Genomic DNA, 20,732 nt, shown 5'->3' with positions numbered 1-20,732 from the left:
AGGCCATAGTAAAGTCAAACTTGAAGAATGGCTAAATGCATGCAAAGCCTCAATTGTCAGCTATTATGCAAATGCCAGTGAGTGCTCCTCAAACAGTGGAGAAGTGTATACACCTGTGGGCAGTAAAAACCCCCAGGTATATCCTGACAGAGCTCCTGGTGGGGCAGACAGGATGTCGTACTACCGACATACACCGTACCGGTTTGACAGCCACTGGAGACGGAGGGTCGAAACTGGTTGTTTTTAAGTTTGAGTGGTTGTTCATAATTTGTTAATGGAGAACAGAGCAGAAACACACACCTGATGCTGTTGGTGATGTGCTGGCTTATAAACATGAGAGGGACGAGGGGGAAGACACGCCCTCATAACTCTGATGCACAGGTATTTCAGATTGGAGAGACAGGAGCTCTGGAATCCTTTAATTTCCAACTTGTTTTTCTAATAGCTGACTGCTGAGTTTATTTTTTTTACAAATCAGATCTTGTTTTAATGAATTCTGAATCTATACAGCACTGTGTCACCAATTCCAAGCCCTATACCCTTCACATCTTTTTTTCTTTTTCTGCACTTTTTATCTATCGTATAATATATTTTACAACATGAGTGGTGGTAGTATAGTAGTCATATTAGTTAACAGTTTGTACTGGCATGTGTCTTTTTGCACTTACAATGCCACTGTGCACAACTCTTGCTGTCCTGCCTCATCAATAACTTGGCAGACTCCATCATGATCTTCATCATTATCCTCTGGCTGTAAGTCTGTTGGCAAATAAGACTCGCATGTCATTTTGCCTCAAGTTAGGTTCTGACATGCCGTGTGTCAAGTAACTTAACCACAGGTTCTTCCAAGTCACTCGCTCAGGAACAGACTGAGGAGCCGTGCAGAGCAAGATGCTGACCAAATTCTTGAATTTACTGAGGACATGCTCTTGGAGAAATGTAAGTAACCTACTTATTAACTCAAAGACGTCCTATACTTAGGTCCTATTTTGTATCTTTTATCAAAACTAAGAGCTTTCAAATGTTCACTGTCCTATTGTTTCTACAGTAACACCTAATGAAATTATTAAAAATAATAATAATAATAGCCTTCGCCCTATGAGCGCTGGGATAGGCTCCAGCACCCCCCGCGACCCTAGTGAGGATAAGCGGTTTAGAAGATGAATGAATGAATGAATGAATAATAATAATAATTGTTTGGCAAGCTACATGCTACAAATCAAAAGACTTTGATAAATGTGATCCTGTAGGTTGTTCTATGATCACACTGTCAGCTGCCATGTTCTCCAAAATTCATGTTTTTTTTTCTAAAACAAAAACTGGACTACACACTTTAAGTGCAGCACTGTGTGCTTTCCTATTGTTCAAAAGTGGTGCAACAGTTAAGTTTATAAAGTTTGTAAAATCATCATTTCATTCCATGACCATCCTAGGAAACAAAAAATTGCTGCCAGCAGCCAACTTTGAATGTTGATTGATAAATCCTACTCATTCTGCCTTTAAGTGACCCCATTAAAAAAAAAAGAAAGAAAAAAGAAAAAGAAAGAAAACTGGTCCAACACAAAACTGGCTATAATTTATTGTTTTCTGAACAAAACCAAATTTTGTGCACGTTCAATTGAGGTAAAAAAAAAAAAAAAAAAAAATTCCTGGGACGGCATTTCAAAATTAACCAACAGGGAGTGCTACAACAACAGACAATATGTGTTGGTAAACCACGATCTTATGTTAATTACTTGTTTCTTTTAATTCTTCCTTTTCTCCCACTGCAGGGAGCTGCAGTCGTCACGTCAGCACGCACATATGCTGATTTCGCTCGCCAGGCCACCTTTGAAATAAAGGTAACTTTCAAAAAATATGCTCTTTTTTATTTTAGTATCATTGAACTGGTATGTGCACACTAGCTATTGTTGGAGTTTCCCTTCCTTTAGAGATGTGACGTCCACCAGCTGGACGAGGCCCCGGCCACGCAGGTGGTTCTGACTCGTGAAGACGGCCTGCACTTCTACCGAACCATGGAGCTCATCAGGTGCATGGAGGCAAAGGTTGAACAGCTCTATGACCAGAAACTCGTCAGAGGTGGCTGCCACTTGTGCTCTGGCCAGGTTGAGTGCCCTCTCTGTTCTCTAAAAGGCCTGCCTGCAGTTCTGATGTGTAAAGACTTTCATTCCAACATGAGCAGTTGGTTTGTTTTTCCACTTAAAATGGCAGCATTAGCAAAGACTCTTGCTTAAAAGTAAGACCTACAATGAAATACTACTTAGAGTTATATTTTATAAAAACAGTGAATAACAGATTTTTTTTTTTTTTTTTTTTTTTTTTTTTTTTTACTGAAAGATGCAGCAGATTGTTTTGAAGGTGCACTATTTAAAACTGCACAGACGTGAGGACCCCTTTGACTCAGCTGACAAAACACAAGGAATGAGCAAAGCACTCTAGTCTAAATGGCCCTCATGATGAGAGCCTTTAAGGTGAAGCATGAAATTACCCATGAAATTTGATGATGGAGTCCACAAGGTTCTCATCATCAGACTGACTCACTGATTAATGACATGCTTATCATTTTTGGTCAGTGGAGTCTAAATGGTCTGCATTTCAATCAGCCTTAAATTTTGCATAATGCATCTTTAAATTATTAATGAATAGGCCATTTGTGTAGCAAGTCATCTTCGAAGAGATTTACAGTCTGCTGGAAGGAAATGCCAAATGCTGTTATGACACAGTTCTACATGCCGTACACACATTAATCAGATTTCTCCTCATAGGAAGCTTGTGTAGTTGGTACTGAAGCAGCAGTTAACTTGACCGACCACCTGATCACCGCCTACCGTGCCCACGGCTTCACCTACACCAGGGGCGGGACTGTGAAAGAAATCATGGCCGAGCTCACCGGTGAGTTGGCCCTGCAGAGACATCACATTCAATGCTGAGATGATGTTTAGTATTAAATTATTCTTCTTCTTTTCATCTTTCATCCCTCTTATCTCCAGGCCGGAGAGGAGGTATAGCAAAGGGCAAGGGAGGCTCCATGCACATGTACACCAAACACTTCTACGGGGGAAACGGGATTGTTGGAGCTCAGGTGCTTCACTGGAGATTCTTAACATTTTGTTTTAAAGCAAAATTTACTTGGCTGATTTGGCTGAGTGTTGTATAGGCATTATATCCAGTCCACAAATATCCTCAATGGTGCTCCACTGGGCTGCTAATCCAGAATACTGGATTTCCATTTCCCATCCACTTCCATAGTGCAGCAAAACCAGCCCCAAAATAACACTGAGCACCATAAATGTATGAAAAACAAAGCGGATTACATCAATATAAAATAACATATCCCACTACCCATTTTTTTTAATGTATTTACAATTATTTGTGAATGTACTATCTGGTTGTTTCCTCCTGGCGCAAGGTTACTGTGCAGAAGTCTCCTGTAGACACCATCTGCCGGATCTACTTTCCAGTTCAAATTGGAAAATAACAAGAGAAGAGCCATTAAATTCCCACAAAAAAATGGGTACCAGGACTTGTTGTTCTTAATATTGGCATAATCCGCCTTGTACACATTTGTTTATGCACAGCGAGTGTTATTTAGGATCCTGCTGTGCTGTGGAAGTAAATGGAGAAATAGAAATACAATATTCTGGATTAGCAGCCCAGTGGAGCACAGAGCAACTAATGAGGATATTTCACCACCATGTGGACTCATATAACACCCAGATAACTGTACAACACTCCAAAGTTCAATAACTCAAACACTAAAGTTGGCTGGGTGTGGCCACAGGTGCAACATGCCTGAAAGTTTCAACCCCTAGGGGGCAGTGCAGCAGGCGTTCTCTTGGTCTCCACATAGGGACACACCGGGGTTACTAACAGTAGGGAATGTTCAGTGTCTTGCTCCTTATTTTTTCACATTATGACACTGATCACAGCAAAATAACATATCTAATGCAAACTTGGAATCATCACACTGACACTGAAGCAGCTAAAACAACACTTTGTTACTTTTTTCTGAAATTATTATGAAGACAAATCAGTCAGTAGGATACTCACTGGAAATTGTCTCTGTTTTGCTCGAATGATTAATCTTGTTTTTCATCTGAAAGTCACAAAGTGCAACAGTTAAAACAACTAAAGTAAGTAGGATTTATTACACATTATCAGGCTGTGTAAGTTGGTGTGTGTGGACAAATTCATGTTAACACAGTCACTCAAGAACAGAAACTTCATAATTAGACAAACACCATAGGTTCCCCGTTCAGAGCTGATTGTCTGATTAGATTAGAGATAATTATCTGATTAGCACCCCTGCTTCGTAAATTTGCATATTTAAGTGGAAAACTTGTTTTCTTCAAATTGCAGTAACTACTGACGTCTTTTAAATGGCATTTGATTTGATTGAATTTGCTAATTGCTGCATTCATTATCACATCAGCATAGCTGGTTATGTTTAATACATCATTCTGATTAGAGGCAGCTAAAGTGCCTCCTGGAATAGTTTTCAAACATCTGTAACATGGTCAGCTGTGAATCTGCCCCGCTCAGGTGAGGGCAGCTGTGACTTTGCTGACTCAAGGCAAAAACTTACTAACATACTGAGGTTACCTTTGACTGTTTTCTGGGTTAATCTGTAGATATTTGGAACTATCATTTTGTAATATATAGTAAAGGAAGATTTTGCAATTCTTGTGCCATAAGTCTCTCACACCAAAGATGAATTATTAATGTTTATTGTTATCTGGAGGCTGTGCTCCAGATGTAACCTCAGCTGTCTCTGAATGCTATCAGGTCCCTCTGGGTGCTGGTGTGGCTCTGGCCTGCAAGTACCAGGACAAGAACGAGCTGTGTGTGTGTCTTTATGGTGACGGTGCAGCCAACCAGGTAAACTGTAGACACAACCATAGCCCTGGTTATTTATGTAACTGACCGACTGACTTAAACGTTAAATCTACATTATGTATTTATGAGTGAAATTCTTTGAATTCATTTTTAAAGATAATCTTTTTTTTCTGTTTTCAAAAAAGGAAATCTGACCACATTGATGTTTCACAGGGTCAGGTCTTTGAGACCTTCAACATGGCAGCTCTTTGGAAGTTGCCTGTCATCTTCATCTGTGAGAACAACAAGTACGGCAAAGGCACGGAGGCAAAGCGAGCGGCAGCCAGCACAGACTTCTACAAGAGAGGAGACTTCATCCCCGGTCTCAGGGTATCGCTCTTTCTCATTTCTTTTCCTGATTTTTTTGTACCCAGCCAGTTGTTGGACTCTTGGGTTATGTTTTGTGTCAGCATGGTTGCCATGGCACCGTGGTGTACTGTTCAGCAGCCAAAGTCAGGTTGAGCAAACAAAGGTGAGCTGCTTTTCTCCTCCATATGTATGAAGCATCATCCTGCTGTCTTCAAAATTATTCTGCACCAAGTTTGCCTGCTTTATTTATTCCATAAAGGTACAAAATTGTTCAGGGTTGATTGCAGTGAGAACCCTTTAGACTCAACTCAAACGCGGACAAGCAAATATTTGGATGGTTCTCATGGTCAGACTGACTCACTGATCAATTACGAGCTTATTTCACAATTTTTGTTGAGTTTAAAGGGTCCTCACTTCCATCAACCCTCAGCAATTCTTCACAGAGTACCTCTGATAAATACAGCAACTGAACTTCAACTATGAATCCTCACATCTTGGCTGATATTTTAAACTCCTATAGTATATGTTAATTGTTAATTGCTCATTAATAGGACCCCATTAGCTGTAGACCTGGGTGTCGGGCTATTTTTGAGGTCCAGCATAAAAAAAACGCAAAGCATTACATTAAATTAAAAACAAAAAACAAAACAAACAAACAAACAAAAAAACAGTCTGACAGTAAGCTACATTATTGAAAACTATGATACACAACACAATATGCATATATAATGTATGAATAGAACACAACTTCATTTATGTATGTGCATATTGGTGTTGCTCATAGAAGAGGTGTATGCAGATGATTTATTGATACATTTATTTAAAGCGATAATTAATTTGGTCTAAATGCTGCATGTCTCCACCACAAATTTCTATCTGTTCAATATCTGTTCAATATCTGTCTGTATTCCTAAATGACTTGACGGGAGTTGTTGTGCTTCCACTTTTTGCCATTCCAGTGAGCACTGATGTCAAGTTTCATGTCTATAACCGTTACATTTAGTTTCATTTACACTTACTTGATTTGCTCCATCCCTAGCCATTATAGGAGGCTCGATTAAAAATAAGTTCAGGAACAAAAATGATGTGAAATTCAATCTGCCCACAATGTGCCCACATCTGAAATATAGCCTCGACATGTGGAGACTGGATGTTAATTTGGTATTGATGAAATGGGTGGGTTTTGCGATTTACATGGGTTAAATGAAACTGAAACTGAAATGCATTTTGTTTTATTCTGTCCTTTGCAACATAATTTAAAGAGCTGTTTGTTTAATAAGATTAATAGGAAAGATCTTGATTATTTTTCAGTGGAGAAATAATTGAAAAACTGTGCAGAATACTTAGACAAATAAATAATGCATAGATATTGAATAAACTAAATAAATAAAGCATGGATAAAGCATGGTCACTAGGAGAATTTATGTTGTTTAAATGGTTATAATATTCCACATGCTAAATGGCCTGTTCTGTGTTGCCATAACTGTGTGTCATGTAATCCCACGGAAGGTGGGCCGTGTGGATGGTATGACATGAAAAGAAAAAATTATTCATTCATTCTCATGAATCCTCATTCACTCATTTAGTAATGTGGGGGCGTGGTCTTGTGTCCAGGTGGACGGGATGGACGTCCTGTGTGTCAGGGAGGCCACCAGGTTTGCGGCTGATTACTGCCGATCAGGGAAGGTGAGCTAAAACCCTGAACTGCAGTGAGCCATGAGTGTTTTTTTCATCATTATTTTTTCCACTCTAATTTTTCTTCCTCTTTTGACTCCACTTGTTTTCAGGGTCCCATCATTCTGGAGCTTCTGACCTGCCTTTACCAAGGACACTTCATGGGTGCCCCTGCAATGAGGTGGATGCCCACGCCTTGAAATTTTACCTTTTCTTTCTCCTATAATTTCCATACGTCTTTGTAATTGATATGTTAATCAGTTTAATTCCTTGTTTTTATAAAAAAAAAAAAAAAATCTGCAAAATGTATAAAAACTGCATCTAACTCTCTGACAACTCCTCATACTGCCGGTTTCTTCGCCGCTCATCCAAGATCACCTGTAGATGCACTAAATAGTCAAAGAAGCCACATACTGATTGGTCAGAAATATCATGAAGTCTGATCTTGGCTTAAATTACCCGTAGTTATGATTGTCTGATCTTTATTAGCCCTGTGATGGACTGATGATCTGATGGTCGACCTTTCTAATGCAGTAAAGGGGATTATATCAATCTTTTTTCTCATCGTGACCCTTTAATAATGTTCTTTTTCATAATATTGTTAAGTGAATGTAATCCAGTCCTGGTAGCATGGATTGCCCAATAGGCATAATGAAATTTTAGCACACAGAACTGATACCAGCTGCTGTTGCGGTATCAGTGCATCCTTGTCCCTGTGTGTCCCACCTCAGCTCGAGCAGACGTGAGGAAATTGAGCGGATTCAGCGTAACAGTGACCCTGTCGCCACGCTCAAGGACCGGATGCTCAGCAACAACCTGGCCAATTTGGAGGAGTTCAAGGTAGGCCACCGTATATATTTTGTTATTATTTTTCAGGAATTCTGCTTTTTTTTTATTTGACAGCCACAGTAGAGAGAGGTAGGAAAGACAGGGGAGAGAGAGGGGATGACATGCAGCGAAAGGTCTGGGGTCGAATTTGAACCCAGGACGCTGCAGTCAGGACTCAGCTTTAACAAGTGGTACGTGCTCTACCAGGGGAGCTACCGGGGCACCCCTGAATATTTTTAAAATCAGATTTTTAAACCTTACTAATCCAATTATCCCTGGGAATGGGAAGGAAAATGTATGGGTTAAAGGTAAGAGTAACGAGATACAGAAACCTTGAATCGGTTTGGCCCCAGATGGCAGAAAGGGATACAGCTGGAGCCAAATGTGCCTATTAAAGGATTATTCTGTATTAACTCATAAAAGGACCATTTTAAAACATTGATATTAAGATTGAAGGCATATTTTGTATGTCTGTTTCTGTCTATGTAGCACATTGATGCGGAACTGAGGAAGGAGGTTGAAGATGCTGCCCAGTTTGCCGTTACAGACGCTGAGGCCCCTCTGGACGACCTGTGCAACCATATCTTCTGTAATGACCCCCCCCTGGAGGTGCGCGGCACGACGCCCTGGGCCAAGCTGAAGTCTTTTAGCTGAAGTTCATTCATCCCCTCTGTCCATCATCTCTTTGCAGTCATCTCAGAATTTTGTATTTTATGTTATCATCGTCATCATCATCATTATTGTTGTTGTTGTTATGCATTTTTGCTTTATTCAATAGTGATAGTAGAGAGAGAGAGACAGGTGAGACAGAGTAGAGAGACAGGGCGGTGACCTGGGACACTGCAGTAAGAGCACAGCCTTCATAAGTGGCACACATTCTACCAGGTGAGCCACTGGGCAGCCTCTTCCCGGAAATATTTATTTACCTACTCACCGGTATTTCAACCTACCAACAGTATTAATACATATTTGGGACTGGAGGTCATGTACTCCTTGACAGGGAAGTAACCATCTCTAGTGGTAAACCATGTGCACATTTCAGGCTGCATGAACTGAGGAGTGTAAACTGCAAGTGCAAAGGTATCAGCAGGAAAAAGAAAAGATCCATTGTCATTGTGACTTTGTCCTGTGGCACTATAACAGCCCTTTTTTTCTAGGGAATGTAACTTGTTAATTAAAGTACTAACACTGCTTTACAGTGAAATTTGTATTAATGTGTCATATTTTACTTTGTAGTCAGATGCATTTTTTTTTTTAAATTAATCAATCAAAGACATCCAGGCTCAACATGGCTCATCTGTGTAAGTTGTTGCAGCTCAATTTTAGTAGAACTATGGCCCAAAAAATCAGAATATCATTGAATTGTGGTGATAAGCTCTAACCAGTTCATGAGAAGATAATACCAAAGATCAATCTGATCTCACTGGGATGCATTTCCAAAGTGGTGTGATTTTTTTTTTTTTTTTTTTTTTTCTTGGACACCTACTCCCTTCAGGGGAATTACAGGGGAAACCGTTGTCAACATGCTTTTGTGTTTAGCCTCTGGACTGAGGAAGTAAGTCTCATATATGACCGGACCAGATAAGTTACACAGGAAATCAGATATTACCCACCAGTGAGCTATATAAGCGACTATAAAACAATACAAAATGGTTTTTGTTTGTTTTTGTTTGTTTTTTTTTTAAACAGATTTGCTTTAAGACCATGTTCAATTAGACAATTCAAGTTTTAAATTTAATCTGTGCTAAGATTCAAATAGTGAATGAGATACTGTAGGCTAACTCTGAAGAACACAAGCCCCTACTCTTCCTTTAAAAAACAAACAAACAAACAAACAAAAAAAAAAAAAAAAACAGAGGGGAAATAAGTGCAAAGTATTGTCCAGATTTAGAGTAGCAGGCTTTGCTGGCAGCCTCGATGGGAAGAACTCATAATTTATTTTTCCTTTATTTGAATAAATTCAAGTCAAGTACATGAAGTTTACATGTTACACACATTATTCTTTTTTTTTTTAGTTGCTGTAAACGTAACGATAACAAATATAAATTAAAATGAAAAACAAAATACTCAAATGAAGGGAAAAGAAAGAAAGAAAGAAAGAAAGAAAGAAAGAAAGAAAGAAAGAAAGAAAGAGAATCTTAAGGATCTTCTCCCGAGTTGGATTAAATTTGAAATGTCTCAGCAATCAGAACTTGTGATATTATTTTGAAATGTGGCACCGGAAGACGCTGTCGCCAATCCACACCAGGGAAGAAATAGAAGGAAGAGGAGGAGGTGGAGGAGGAGGAACTGGTCAGACGCAGCTCCTGTCAGGCGGGCGGTGCACAACAGGCTCGGCGCTCTCTAAAGGACGGCGGAATGGAAGTTTTTCTCCATGTGAAGACGATGAGGGAGGTTTTGTACGCGCTGTGCGCCATCCTCCTCATCACCGAAGTCACGTCCGCAGAGGAAAACACAAATGTCAAAAACTCCCAGTGCCACAACTACGCCGGAGGACACGTCTACCCCGGGGAGGCTTTCCGCGTTCCGGTGTCCGACCATTCCCTGCACCTCAGCAAAGCCAAAAGTGAGTTCCCGCCACGGAGCATCACGTTTGCACCGATCAGCCGGTTGCATGTTTGCATTTACAGTCAAAGTGCATGGTAATATCCCCTCCTGTCCATATCCAGGTTAGTGCAGCTGCTGGTGGTGTGAGCCTGCAGCTGGGCTCCCACATGCAGCCGGGACAATAGCAGACATAAATAAACGCCTTCTGGTGGTTTATGCTGCCATTTAATGTCCTGCGGCTCATGGTTGGCTTGTTTTGTGGCCATGTGGAGTGCAGTTGCCACTTTGACAGTAGGCCTTCATTTGAAACAAACGATAGGACACGTCATTCTATGAAATGTGCTGGATTGGGTCGGATTGGGTTCCTCCCCCCGCCCCCTCACAGATATCACTTTTGGCATTGTGGCACAGGAGCATGGCTGGCTAATCTGGGCAGATTAACTCAACACAGGAAGGCTGGAAGATGTTGCTGTCCCTCTTAACAAGGAGGAGGAGGAGGGAGGGGGGCGGATGTTGTCAGAGAGGAAACGGTGAAGCACTGTCATAACTGCGCCTGTTTCCCGCCTGTTATAATAAAATGCATGTGACATTTGAGCATTTGCACAAACAAAGCATGCACCATGGAGCTACATCCCTCCTGTTACCTGCAAATGTAAGATTTGTTTTCATCAAGTGGATTTGACACCAGTAATTTACTTATAATAAAAATTGTTACTCAGGTTTATGTGACAGGTACTTTATGTGTCTTTTGACTACCTAAATGGCCTTTTAAATAACGCATAACCCCCTCCTCTCTTATGCGTCAAAGTTCATGTGGGAATTAGGTTTTGACCTCCCGAATGTCACATTAACTGGCAGTGGTTCTGGCGCTGCTGCAGGTTTGGGTATGTTTGCTCAGGGCTCTAAAGCAGAGGGAAATTTGATGAAGATTATAAATGGCATGTTGTAGTTCTTGTCATCCAAAACAACAAAAGCAAAGTGTGTAAAAACTTGATATTTCTTATAAACAGCTAAAACAGCCTGCGGTCAAATTGACCCCAAAGGAGCACCAATGGGTACAAAATGTGTCCAGGACATTGAAAACATTAATTTAAATTGGGAAAAGTAATTAAATATGAAAAAAAAAAGATTAATTAATTAAATTGTGTTTAGAGACGTTACACTTTGAATGGGGTCAAATTGTCCTCAAAGATAAAAGGAGGGGTAATAAAATGCTTTTGACAATTGATTTGGTCGTTTGCACAAATAGCATAATGATTAATTTTTTTTTTTTTTTTTTTTTTTTTTTTTTTTTTTTTTTGTGCTGAAAGTTTCAAAGCCCGCACCACACTGGGAGGGAACAGCTGTAATCAACGGCGAATTTAAAGAGCTGAAACTCTCCGACTACATAGGCAAATACCTCGTCTTCTTCTTCTACCCCCTGGACTTGTGAGTGTTAATCCAGACAGACATGCGTAATGCCTTTTTATACATTTGAGTTTTGGCTGCGAGATGTTTTTTTTTTTTTTTTTTTTTTTTTTTTAAATGTCAAGTTTATTTCACCTTTTGCAGCACATTCGTCTGCCCCACTGAGATCATTGCATTCAGCGACCGCATGCACGAGTTTCGTGCCATCAACGCGGAGGTTGTCGCCTGCTCTGTTGACTCGCAGTTCACCCACCTGGCCTGGTAAGCTGATTTTCTCACACATGCATCGCTATTACGGTACACTGCAAACTGAGGTGGTTTCGCAATATAAAAAATGGGATTTACACACCAGTAAATTAATCAGCAATGGTAATAATTCATTGCAGGGAGCCTTATATGAATGAATTAACTCTCTAAGTGCTGGTGATGCCTCTTTCTCCTTATATAAAAGGCCTTGCTCCTTGCAGCATGTTGATTTGTTAATATTGCACTAAAACATGCAGGTCAACCAAGTGTGTGGTATCTTAACTCTGCTCTGCTGTCTCGTAAGCGTGCACAGAGGTGGACAGAAGTGCTTTTCACCCATCATCCTCTGGGGAGTAACTTGGAGAATGACTGACTCCCAACAAACTAGTTTCTCTTATTTCTCTTAGTTGTAATTGAAACCACGAGGCTGAATTCTGGAGTGGGGATGTTCTTTGAAACGGTTGTTTGGCATTCAAATCTGATTCTCGTGTTTGTCTCTTTCTCTCTCTCCCTCTCTCTCTCTCTCTCTCTCTCTCTCTCTCTCTCTCTCAGTAATAATAATTGTAATAATAATGCTGCAGCCCTGTAGTAATGTTGTAGCCTCATTGTTTGTTTATGTTGTGGTTTGGTTCATCTGTGCTCAAGCTGTGATATTTCCCTTGTTAATGAAATTCTGGATCGCAGCAAGATGAATCAGTATGAAAACACACACACACACACACACACTCAGAAGTCCGCTTTTCTAATATTTCTCGTCACTAACAGGATCAGCACCCCCAGGAAACAGGGTGGACTCGGGCCAATGAAAATCCCACTGTTGTCTGACCTCACTCACCAGATTGCCAAAGACTACGGAGTGTATCTGGAGGACCAGGGACACACACTTCGGTACGACAGCGCATGCATACATTAATGGTCATAGTCGGAAATACCACCCAGCTAACAGAATGAGGAGTGAGGAGAAATTTAAGAGTTGATTAGTTATAGGAAGATGTGAGATTGGAAGGTAGTTAGGTAGGATCAATTCACTATTTCCCAGATTTCCCACAAAGGACACATAATTTTGGATGCATCCCAGCGTCCATACAGCTGTGCTTTCTCTGAATATGACAATAATAACTCGTTGAACACAATAAGCAATTTGTTTGGTATCAACATCTGTGTTTTAATGTAACAAATCAAACAGCCTGTGCAACAAATTTGCTTTCTTTGCAAAAAATAAATAATTTTTTTTTTTTTTATCTTAATTTCCAGACTGTATGTGGATTTTGTTTTTATTCTAATAATAAATGTCACGCTTGTCCTTGTTTCTCTCAGTGGGCTCTTCATCATCGATGACAAGGGCATCCTGAGGCAGATCACCATGAACGACCTCCCAGTCGGAAGATCTGTGGATGAGACTCTCCGGCTGGTCCAGGCCTTTCAGTACACCGACAAGCACGGCGAAGGTACGTCTCATTCACCAGAAACTCCACATGACATATGTTTGCAAGTTTAATTGTCAAGCACTACATAATAAATGATTTTATTCCATTGTTACGGTGGAGTAATAATTCAGTAGTGAATTATAACTAATATTTCCAGTAGATGTGTGTTGCAGTTGTTTTCAGTGTACTTACCTGAGTGTCATGTTCACAGTTTGCCCAGCAGGATGGAAGCCAGGCAGCGACACAGTGAGTATCATCAGTGGTTTCATGACACCATCTAGAACAGTGGTTCTCAAATGGGGGTACGCATGCCCCTAGTGGTACATTAGAGTACTGCAAGGGGTACATGAGATTTTAAAAAAATATCAGTCAGGCATAATTCCTAAAATGATTAGTCTATGCTATTAGTTCAGTAAAAAAATGTAAATGTAAATTTGATAAACCACATTACATGTTCAGTTTTCCCTCCGGGTTTTCCAAAGGTGTCAAATGTGTGTGTTTAGGGGTTTAAATCTGCTGTTGAGGTTGTCAAGCGAGGACTTTTCTTCACTTTGACCAGGAGGCCAAGACAAAAAAATCCAGAAAATGGATTTGTAGTTGAAACGTAACAGCGATAAAGCTGAAAACAGAGAAAGAAGTGAAAAAGAAGCAAAACAGAAACTACAAAACGTCCTCAGTGTCAGGTTGTTGTTTCAGACACTGTATGTCTTTATATGGGCTTTTTTTGGCACTGATTTGGGGGGTACGTGGCTAAAAAAAAAATATTTCAATGATGGAACATTATTGGAAAAAAAAAAAAAATTGAGAACCACTGGTCTCGTGTGTGTTTGCGATGACGGTATGCATTTGTGATGACACAAAATATTTCTTGTGTACTAATGCAACAATTTGTTTCCCACAGATTATCCCAGACCCTTCAGGGAAACTGAAGTATTTTGACAAACTGAACTGATCTGTTTTCTCTGTTTTAACGGTCTGTGAAAGCCACCACTCACTAAAAGACACAAATAAAACCGTTTTCGTAACATGGTGTTTTGTCTGGTTCTTAGGAAGTTAGCAGTTCATCTGAGTGGAAGACCACACCAAATATTATTTCCAGGTATTTTATTCACACCTGCTTATTAGAGACTGATCAATGAGCAGAGACAGAAACGGTGAAGAAATATGATTGTTGTCACGTAGGCTTTAATCAGTTCCTAGAGAATGAATTCACATGATCAAAGCATGGACATTAAAAAAGCAACATACTTTGAGCACACTTTTTTTTTTTTTAAAACACATATACACTGTAGATTACCAAATCGGCTACCTTGCTGTGGTCCTAGTACCTATTTTGAATTTGCTGAGGCACTCAAAATTGTGACACCTCTAACTGCAGGATGAGTCAGAAAGGTGAGAATTATTTGGGAGCGTTTTGAATACAAATGACAAAATTCGAGTGCACCTTTCCCTGTATTTTTAGGTCTGCACCATTTCCTCAGAGAAACACAGTTTGGAGCATCACCAAAAAGTTACTACACATCTTATAATAATATTTGTCATGTTTCTTTGCAGCACCTACATTAAACATTTTTTCTCTCAGATATCGTAGAGGTCAACCGATAGTGGATTTTTAAAGGCCGATATAATAACAGTTTGGAGCAGGAAACAGCCAAGAGCCGATTAATTTTCAAATTTGACTATATCAGTCACTGGGTAACTGTTGAAGTTAACATCAAAATCAAAGTAAGAAATACCTGGATAAATATATAAATCTGGAACTATACCTCAAACTTAATGAAATTAAAAAATACTGTAAATCTGGAACTGAACATCAACTGTAAAAAATCTAGTATGTACAATAATTAAGTGGGTGGGAGCTTTATATTTGGAGCTATTTTTCTCCTCGAAGTCAGTAATTCCAGTTTGTAAATCTGATATTATAATGGTAGAGATAGAGCTTGTCCCCATTCTCTCCAGCAAGGCGCCTCCTCTGCTTTTTGTACAGGATCCCAAACTCAGTGAACCCGCGCTCACTCAGGACAGCTGAGAGTGGCGGACAGACATATTTTCCAGCCAGTGGAGCAAGTCTTTGAAGTCTCTCCTCATTTCTCTTCCATCGCTCCACGGGCCAGGGAGCCCTCTCAAGCAGACAGCTCAGGAACAGAACAGGAAAGTAAAAGTGTAGTAAAAGGCACCCAACGCTGATAATAAAAGCAGGACCTAAGGGACAGAAAGCACCACTGCAGTGTCGCATGCTATTTGCATAAGATCCTGCACTGCACATTGAACCAGTGACTGCAAATATATTTGATCTTTCCATGGAGGCTTGTGGAGAAAAGAGCTGGATGGATTATTTTATGAAAGAGAAAACTTAAAAAGGTAAAGAGTAAGACTACTGGAATTCATTTTATTTAACTTTTTTAAAATATTAAACAGTTCTGGGACGCTGATTTTATTAAGAGGGAGAAATATTCATGCTTAACCGGAGCCTTGGGCCTTACTAGGAAAAGCCATAACAGAAAATGCAAAACTAGCACACACACACACACATAAAACGTTTTTAATGGCAGATTACTAAAGGAGTTTACTGGTTCCTTTCCTGATACCAGTGGTGCCTAGAACCAAACTGCACACCAGCCGGTTTAAAGGACAGTTGCCATTAAAATAGCCGCAGCAAACTGCTTCTGGTTGTGCTATCTGGCAACATTCCATGCACTTATTTGACCACACCAATGCATGAAAACAACAAGCCGTCTTTAACAGGCAGGTTGCATTTCCTTCTACAATCCACCAGAGGGCACGGATGTGATCTTGTTGGAATCTGTTGAGGTCAAACAGGGGCTGTCCTCAGGCTCGAGCTTGGGAATCAGTACAAAATCTCAAATGCATACATACAAAAGGCACTTTCCTGACCTACCACCAGCTGAAGATGTTTTCTTCGCTCCTCGAGCCTGGCTGTAACGACACGGAGGAGGTTAATGCCTAACTCCTTGTTAACTATTGAGTTAACCATACACAGTGTTTCCAAACAGGCAGTATGGAGATAATGTATGGTTATCATTTGTCTAGCAGCGGTTTGGCCTCATGAATCTGTGTGCAAGAGAGTGTTTTCCACATCGACCAATCATGTGCCTCGTGTCATGCAGTTTGTCATTGTGTTTGTTCGCTGACATCACCGTGGGCTTCGTAAAACAAGACCTCCACTCTAGCCTGACTATAGCCAGGAACCAGCCAGCTGATATGTGTCCTGCTCAGTCATGGTCTGAGGGCTGACCTGAAAAAAGAAAAAAAAAAGAAGAAAAAAAACACCCCTGTCCCATGGCAGTAAAATGAACAGACAGCAATCAAGATGTCATAAAAGTAATAAACATTATATAAACAAAGGTGTCATCAGCAAAAAGTGATTTCCAATTAAAAGCACAACTTTGTGTGTGTGTGTGTGTGTGTGTCAGTGTTTGTGAACAGAGGGGAAAGTGACCTACTGATAAACAAATCCCTGCTGAGTCCAGTACTCTGGGGGAAAAAAACTGTTTTCATACTTTCCATATATAGGTTAGAGTGTTTAGACTATGTGCGCACTGGTTTCATCTGATTACTCATCAGCTAGGCCTGCTTAATATTTAACTTCTGAGCAACATGCAGACACTGTGACTAACCTAAAGATAAGGAGCTGATGGGGGAAAAAAAAAGAAAAGAAACAGAACTGTTTGTCCAATCGTGGTTTACTGAACACAGTCACTTCCTCATAGGAACACATAAAGCGAGGCCAGGCGCTCGGCGAAGCCAACACACTCTGTGTGACGAGGCCAATGCAATTCTGCTCAAGCTGGTTGTCTACATTTTCTGTCGGGGGGGTAAACTCCTGAGGATCGGATGAAGAAACAGATTTTGCTCTTTTTTACATTCAGAGGACTAGTGAGGAAAGGGAAAAAGAGTAAAAGGAGAAAATGGCCAACTTTATATTACGGAAAGCCGAATCCAAGGATGTGTCAGATATCTTGCGACTCATAAAGGTAAGCAAAGTGGGCGACATGGTCCAGCATTTTGTCGGCCAGCAGGATATTTGACCTATATTGGTGGCAAATCATTTTAAGTTCTGTGTCGTCAAATTGTTTGCTCTAAATTGTTTTATTGTTTGTTTCTTTTCACCTTATAGGAACTTGCTAAATATGAAGAAATGGAGGAGCAGGTCGTATTGACTGAGAAAGGTTATTGATCATTACCTATGTTATATGTACCCATGCTTTTATTTTGTAGATGCACCTGTTATGTTTTATAATTAGTATTTTATTTACCTATATTTTCACACACTTAGAAAGAAAGTAATGTTAAGTTAATGTCGCCCTTGTAGATCTTCTTGAAGATGGCTTTGGGGATCATCCATTCTACCATTGTTTTGTTGCTGAAGTCCCAAAAGATCAACAGAGCTCAGAGGGTGAGGGACCCCTCCCACACATACACACAGCTCTATCTCTCTCTCTTGCTCTCTCCCTCTCCCTCTCTCTCTCTCTCTCTCTCTCTCTCTCTCTCTCTCTCCGTTTATCTGTCTCTGCAAAACACACCAACCGCACTCTAACCAACAGTCTACATCACAAGAAATGAAAATGAAACCATGAACTTTTAGAATGTACAATTTCCCATTTTGAATTCAAAGCTTATTTCTTATTTATTTATTTTTTTAATTTTTAAAATTTATTTCTTCTAGGATACACTGTGGTCGGCTTTGCCATGTACTACTTCACATACGACCCTTGGATCGGAAAGCTACTCTACTTGGAGGACTTTTACGTCATGGAGGAGTTTAGGGGTAAAGATGTTGGCCTGCCATAAATTATATGATGATGTTAAAGATTAATCACCCTCTACAGATGGTGTTGCAATAATAAGAGGCATTTTTATGGTGTTTGGCTCTGCTGTCTCAGTTGCAGTCTGTAATTAAATTCAATCTGCTGTCCTTTAAACAGGTTTTGGCATTGGATCACAAATCCTGAAGGTTCTGAGTGAGGTACAGTAGTTTATATGATGACTCAATTTTACTGTATTATTATACACTGTTTCATAATTATTATTATTTTTTTTTTTTAAATTTTGTCCCCCTCAGACAGCAGTGAAGACCCGCTGCAGTAGCATGCACTTCATTGTAGCAGAAAACAACACGCAGTCAATCGACTTCTACAAGCGCCGAGGAGCATCTGACCTGTCTTTGGAGGAAGGCTGGCGTCTTTTTGCAATCCAAAAGGAAGAACTGCTGAAAATCACTGCCAAATAGAGTTGACTTGTACTTGTAATGATTAGCGATAGCAATGATCCTGATTTGTTGTAGCACTTAGGCACAGTTTCAATAATTAGTCTACATTTATCAATTGAGTTTCTTCCACCTGTAATATAGCTATAAGAACATTTTACTTACACTATTATGTTATTCTCATTTATATGTTTTTGTCCACTTGGTATGGTGTGTTTAACAATGAAATCAAGTGTGCACTTGTTTTGATGGGCTGACAGAAAACTATTTTTCATGTCAAATGTTATGCTCAAAATTGACTGATCTGTGTTTTGAGTAGCACTTTGTGAATGATGGGGTAAAGTTCCCTCATAAAAATCCTCGCCTGATAATAAAAATTAAAGAGGTAAAATGTGTTTTTATCTATCTGGTTTTTATCTATCTGTTTTGCCCTAGTGTCCATTTTGTCAACATATTATTGGAAGAAAAATAGTCTTCAACAACGCTTTTTTCATGATGAAATGCTGATGTTAATAAGTTGCTGTGTGAAAACAAACAATAAAATCTGTTTTTAGAAATGTAAAGTTTGAATTGAATTGAATGTCTGAAGGACGTTTTCCACAGAGTCAAAGACAGAGCGGGGAGGTGGCATAAAGAAAAAGCAAAAGCAAAACATCCAAGCGTAAATTGAACCCAGGTGGAAAAAAAACATGAATCTGTGAGGAGATGAGCAATATATTGATATTACATCAACATTGTGATATATGACTAGATATCATGTGGAATGTAAAATCGTTTAGTCACAACATTCTTGCACTGGATTCCCGCACCGCCCAAGGAATTCAAAGGTAATTAGTCACACAGGATGAAGTTAATAGAGCCTCCCCTTAAGATGACACAACAGCTCATATCAAAATCGCCTTTGCTGCAAAGTAAACACCTGCACCTCTATCAAAGCCAGCCAGTAAAACAGGAGTAAAGTAACTCAGTAAATCAGGATCCGTAACCAATAAGTTGCACCTTTCTATTTAAAATACATTGTGTTAACATTGTATTGTTATGACACATAAGAACTTGCCTTTTGCAGTGAACATGGAAATTGGCACTGATTCAATCGTGGAGTGGGTCTGCCATCTAGTGGTGGATGTCCATATTACTCAAGAGGCGTTACCTGACTCAATTTACTGGGTTACCTGCCAAGCTGAAAGTATTGTGTCCCAGACAAAAAGTAGTCAATTATATATGCTATATTACTGACTTAATAAAAATATTGTATATTTTCTCCTTGTTTTGACTGACAAGGCCACAGGGGCTACAGTGCAGTCTTGAAAAGTCGCCCCGCCCATCTCTTCACACAGTGCCTGCATTGTCCACTGTCAGTCAGACAGGCTACATTATGAGAAACCCTACATATCAGTCACAGCATAACTAAGACAATGTCTGGTGTCCTCCAGAAAATTGGGCATCATCACATAGATCACACTGTTTCCAGCTGTGCTAATGTTACATACACAGGTGTGCATTTCCCTGTCATCCCATTAGCCTATTAAGGCGACTTTATAATAAATGCCTACCTTTGCAACCACTGCAGAAAATTGAGATGACCAGTGAAAGGAGAGACATAAAGTCAAATTTATGTACTTCAAGGTACTTTCATCTCTTGAATCTTCTGTTAAATATGTGTTTGTTTAGTTGAGTCACCTACAAGGACACACTGAAGTTCAAATTAAATTAAATTAAATTAATTTGTGTGGTGTGCCCTGATTTAAACAACAACAACAGCAATAAGGGGAAAAAAAGAAGACGAGCAGTGCTGTCTGTGCCTATGATCCAGCTAGAGCAGTTTTGATCTGTGCCTATAAATGGATTCTCATCCAAGAAAATTGCTCACACTTACATACTCAACTAACTCAACCCAACCTAACTCAGCAGAGAGATGTCAGGCTGCAGCAATTCTGGTAATGTCATAATACCTGAGTGATGACTTCATCGTCCTCTGCTATATAAGAAAAGCAGCTGTCAGTGTCTTTGTGAGATCTGTAATAGAGCATCAACACAGTCAACATGACTACATGACTACACAGCTGGAGGAGCCAAAGGGGAGCACAGCAGAGGGCAGAGCTCGCCCGCAACCCACAGTGCAGATGCACACTGGGGAACTGAGCTAGGGGACAGTGCATACAGGCTGGCAACGAGGGACATCCCCTCCCCTC

At 40.0% G+C, this 20,732-nt stretch overlaps 3 protein-coding genes across 4 annotated transcripts; all 3 read left to right on the top strand.

Moving 5' to 3' along the window:
• Positions 1-891: 891 nt before the first annotated feature.
• LOC115371499 (pyruvate dehydrogenase E1 component subunit alpha, mitochondrial-like) lies at positions 892-8,367 on the top strand. 2 transcript variants are annotated; one of them, XM_030068912.1, is made up of 11 exons: positions 892-939; positions 1,773-1,841; positions 1,932-2,105; positions 2,766-2,892; positions 2,991-3,082; positions 4,786-4,878; positions 5,050-5,205; positions 6,799-6,870; positions 6,972-7,039; positions 7,590-7,698; positions 8,176-8,367. In XM_030068912.1, the coding sequence occupies exons 1-11, from the start codon at positions 892-894 to the stop codon at positions 8,338-8,340; spliced, it is 1,173 nt and encodes a 390-aa protein (XP_029924772.1). In that variant the 3' UTR covers positions 8,341-8,367. The 2 variants fall into 2 exon arrangements, with proteins under 2 accessions (XP_029924772.1, XP_029924773.1); XM_030068913.1 differs by lacking the exons at positions 892-939; positions 1,773-1,841; positions 4,786-4,878 and having other exon boundaries at positions 2,001-2,105.
• Positions 8,368-9,945: 1,578 nt separating this feature from the next.
• Positions 9,946-14,338, top strand: prdx4 (peroxiredoxin 4). Its single transcript, XM_030069213.1, has 7 exons — positions 9,946-10,252; positions 11,544-11,661; positions 11,785-11,901; positions 12,652-12,774; positions 13,204-13,334; positions 13,525-13,559; positions 14,215-14,338. Exons 1-7 carry the CDS (start codon positions 10,045-10,047, stop codon positions 14,263-14,265), a joined length of 783 nt encoding a protein of 260 aa, XP_029925073.1. The 5' UTR covers positions 9,946-10,044; the 3' UTR covers positions 14,266-14,338.
• Positions 14,339-16,780: 2,442 nt separating this feature from the next.
• Positions 16,781-19,067, top strand: LOC115371732 (diamine acetyltransferase 1-like). Its single transcript, XM_030069214.1, has 6 exons — positions 16,781-17,308; positions 17,452-17,503; positions 17,647-17,730; positions 18,001-18,102; positions 18,260-18,300; positions 18,397-19,067. Exons 1-6 carry the CDS (start codon positions 17,243-17,245, stop codon positions 18,562-18,564), a joined length of 513 nt encoding a protein of 170 aa, XP_029925074.1. The 5' UTR covers positions 16,781-17,242; the 3' UTR covers positions 18,565-19,067.
• The last annotated feature ends 1,665 nt before the right edge of the window (positions 19,068-20,732 follow it).

Source organism: Myripristis murdjan, chromosome 14 (genome assembly GCF_902150065.1).
Source record: "Myripristis murdjan chromosome 14, fMyrMur1.1, whole genome shotgun sequence".
Taxonomy (NCBI): domain Eukaryota; kingdom Metazoa; phylum Chordata; class Actinopteri; order Holocentriformes; family Holocentridae; genus Myripristis; species Myripristis murdjan.
This window is presented reverse-complemented; position numbering and strand designations above follow the sequence as displayed.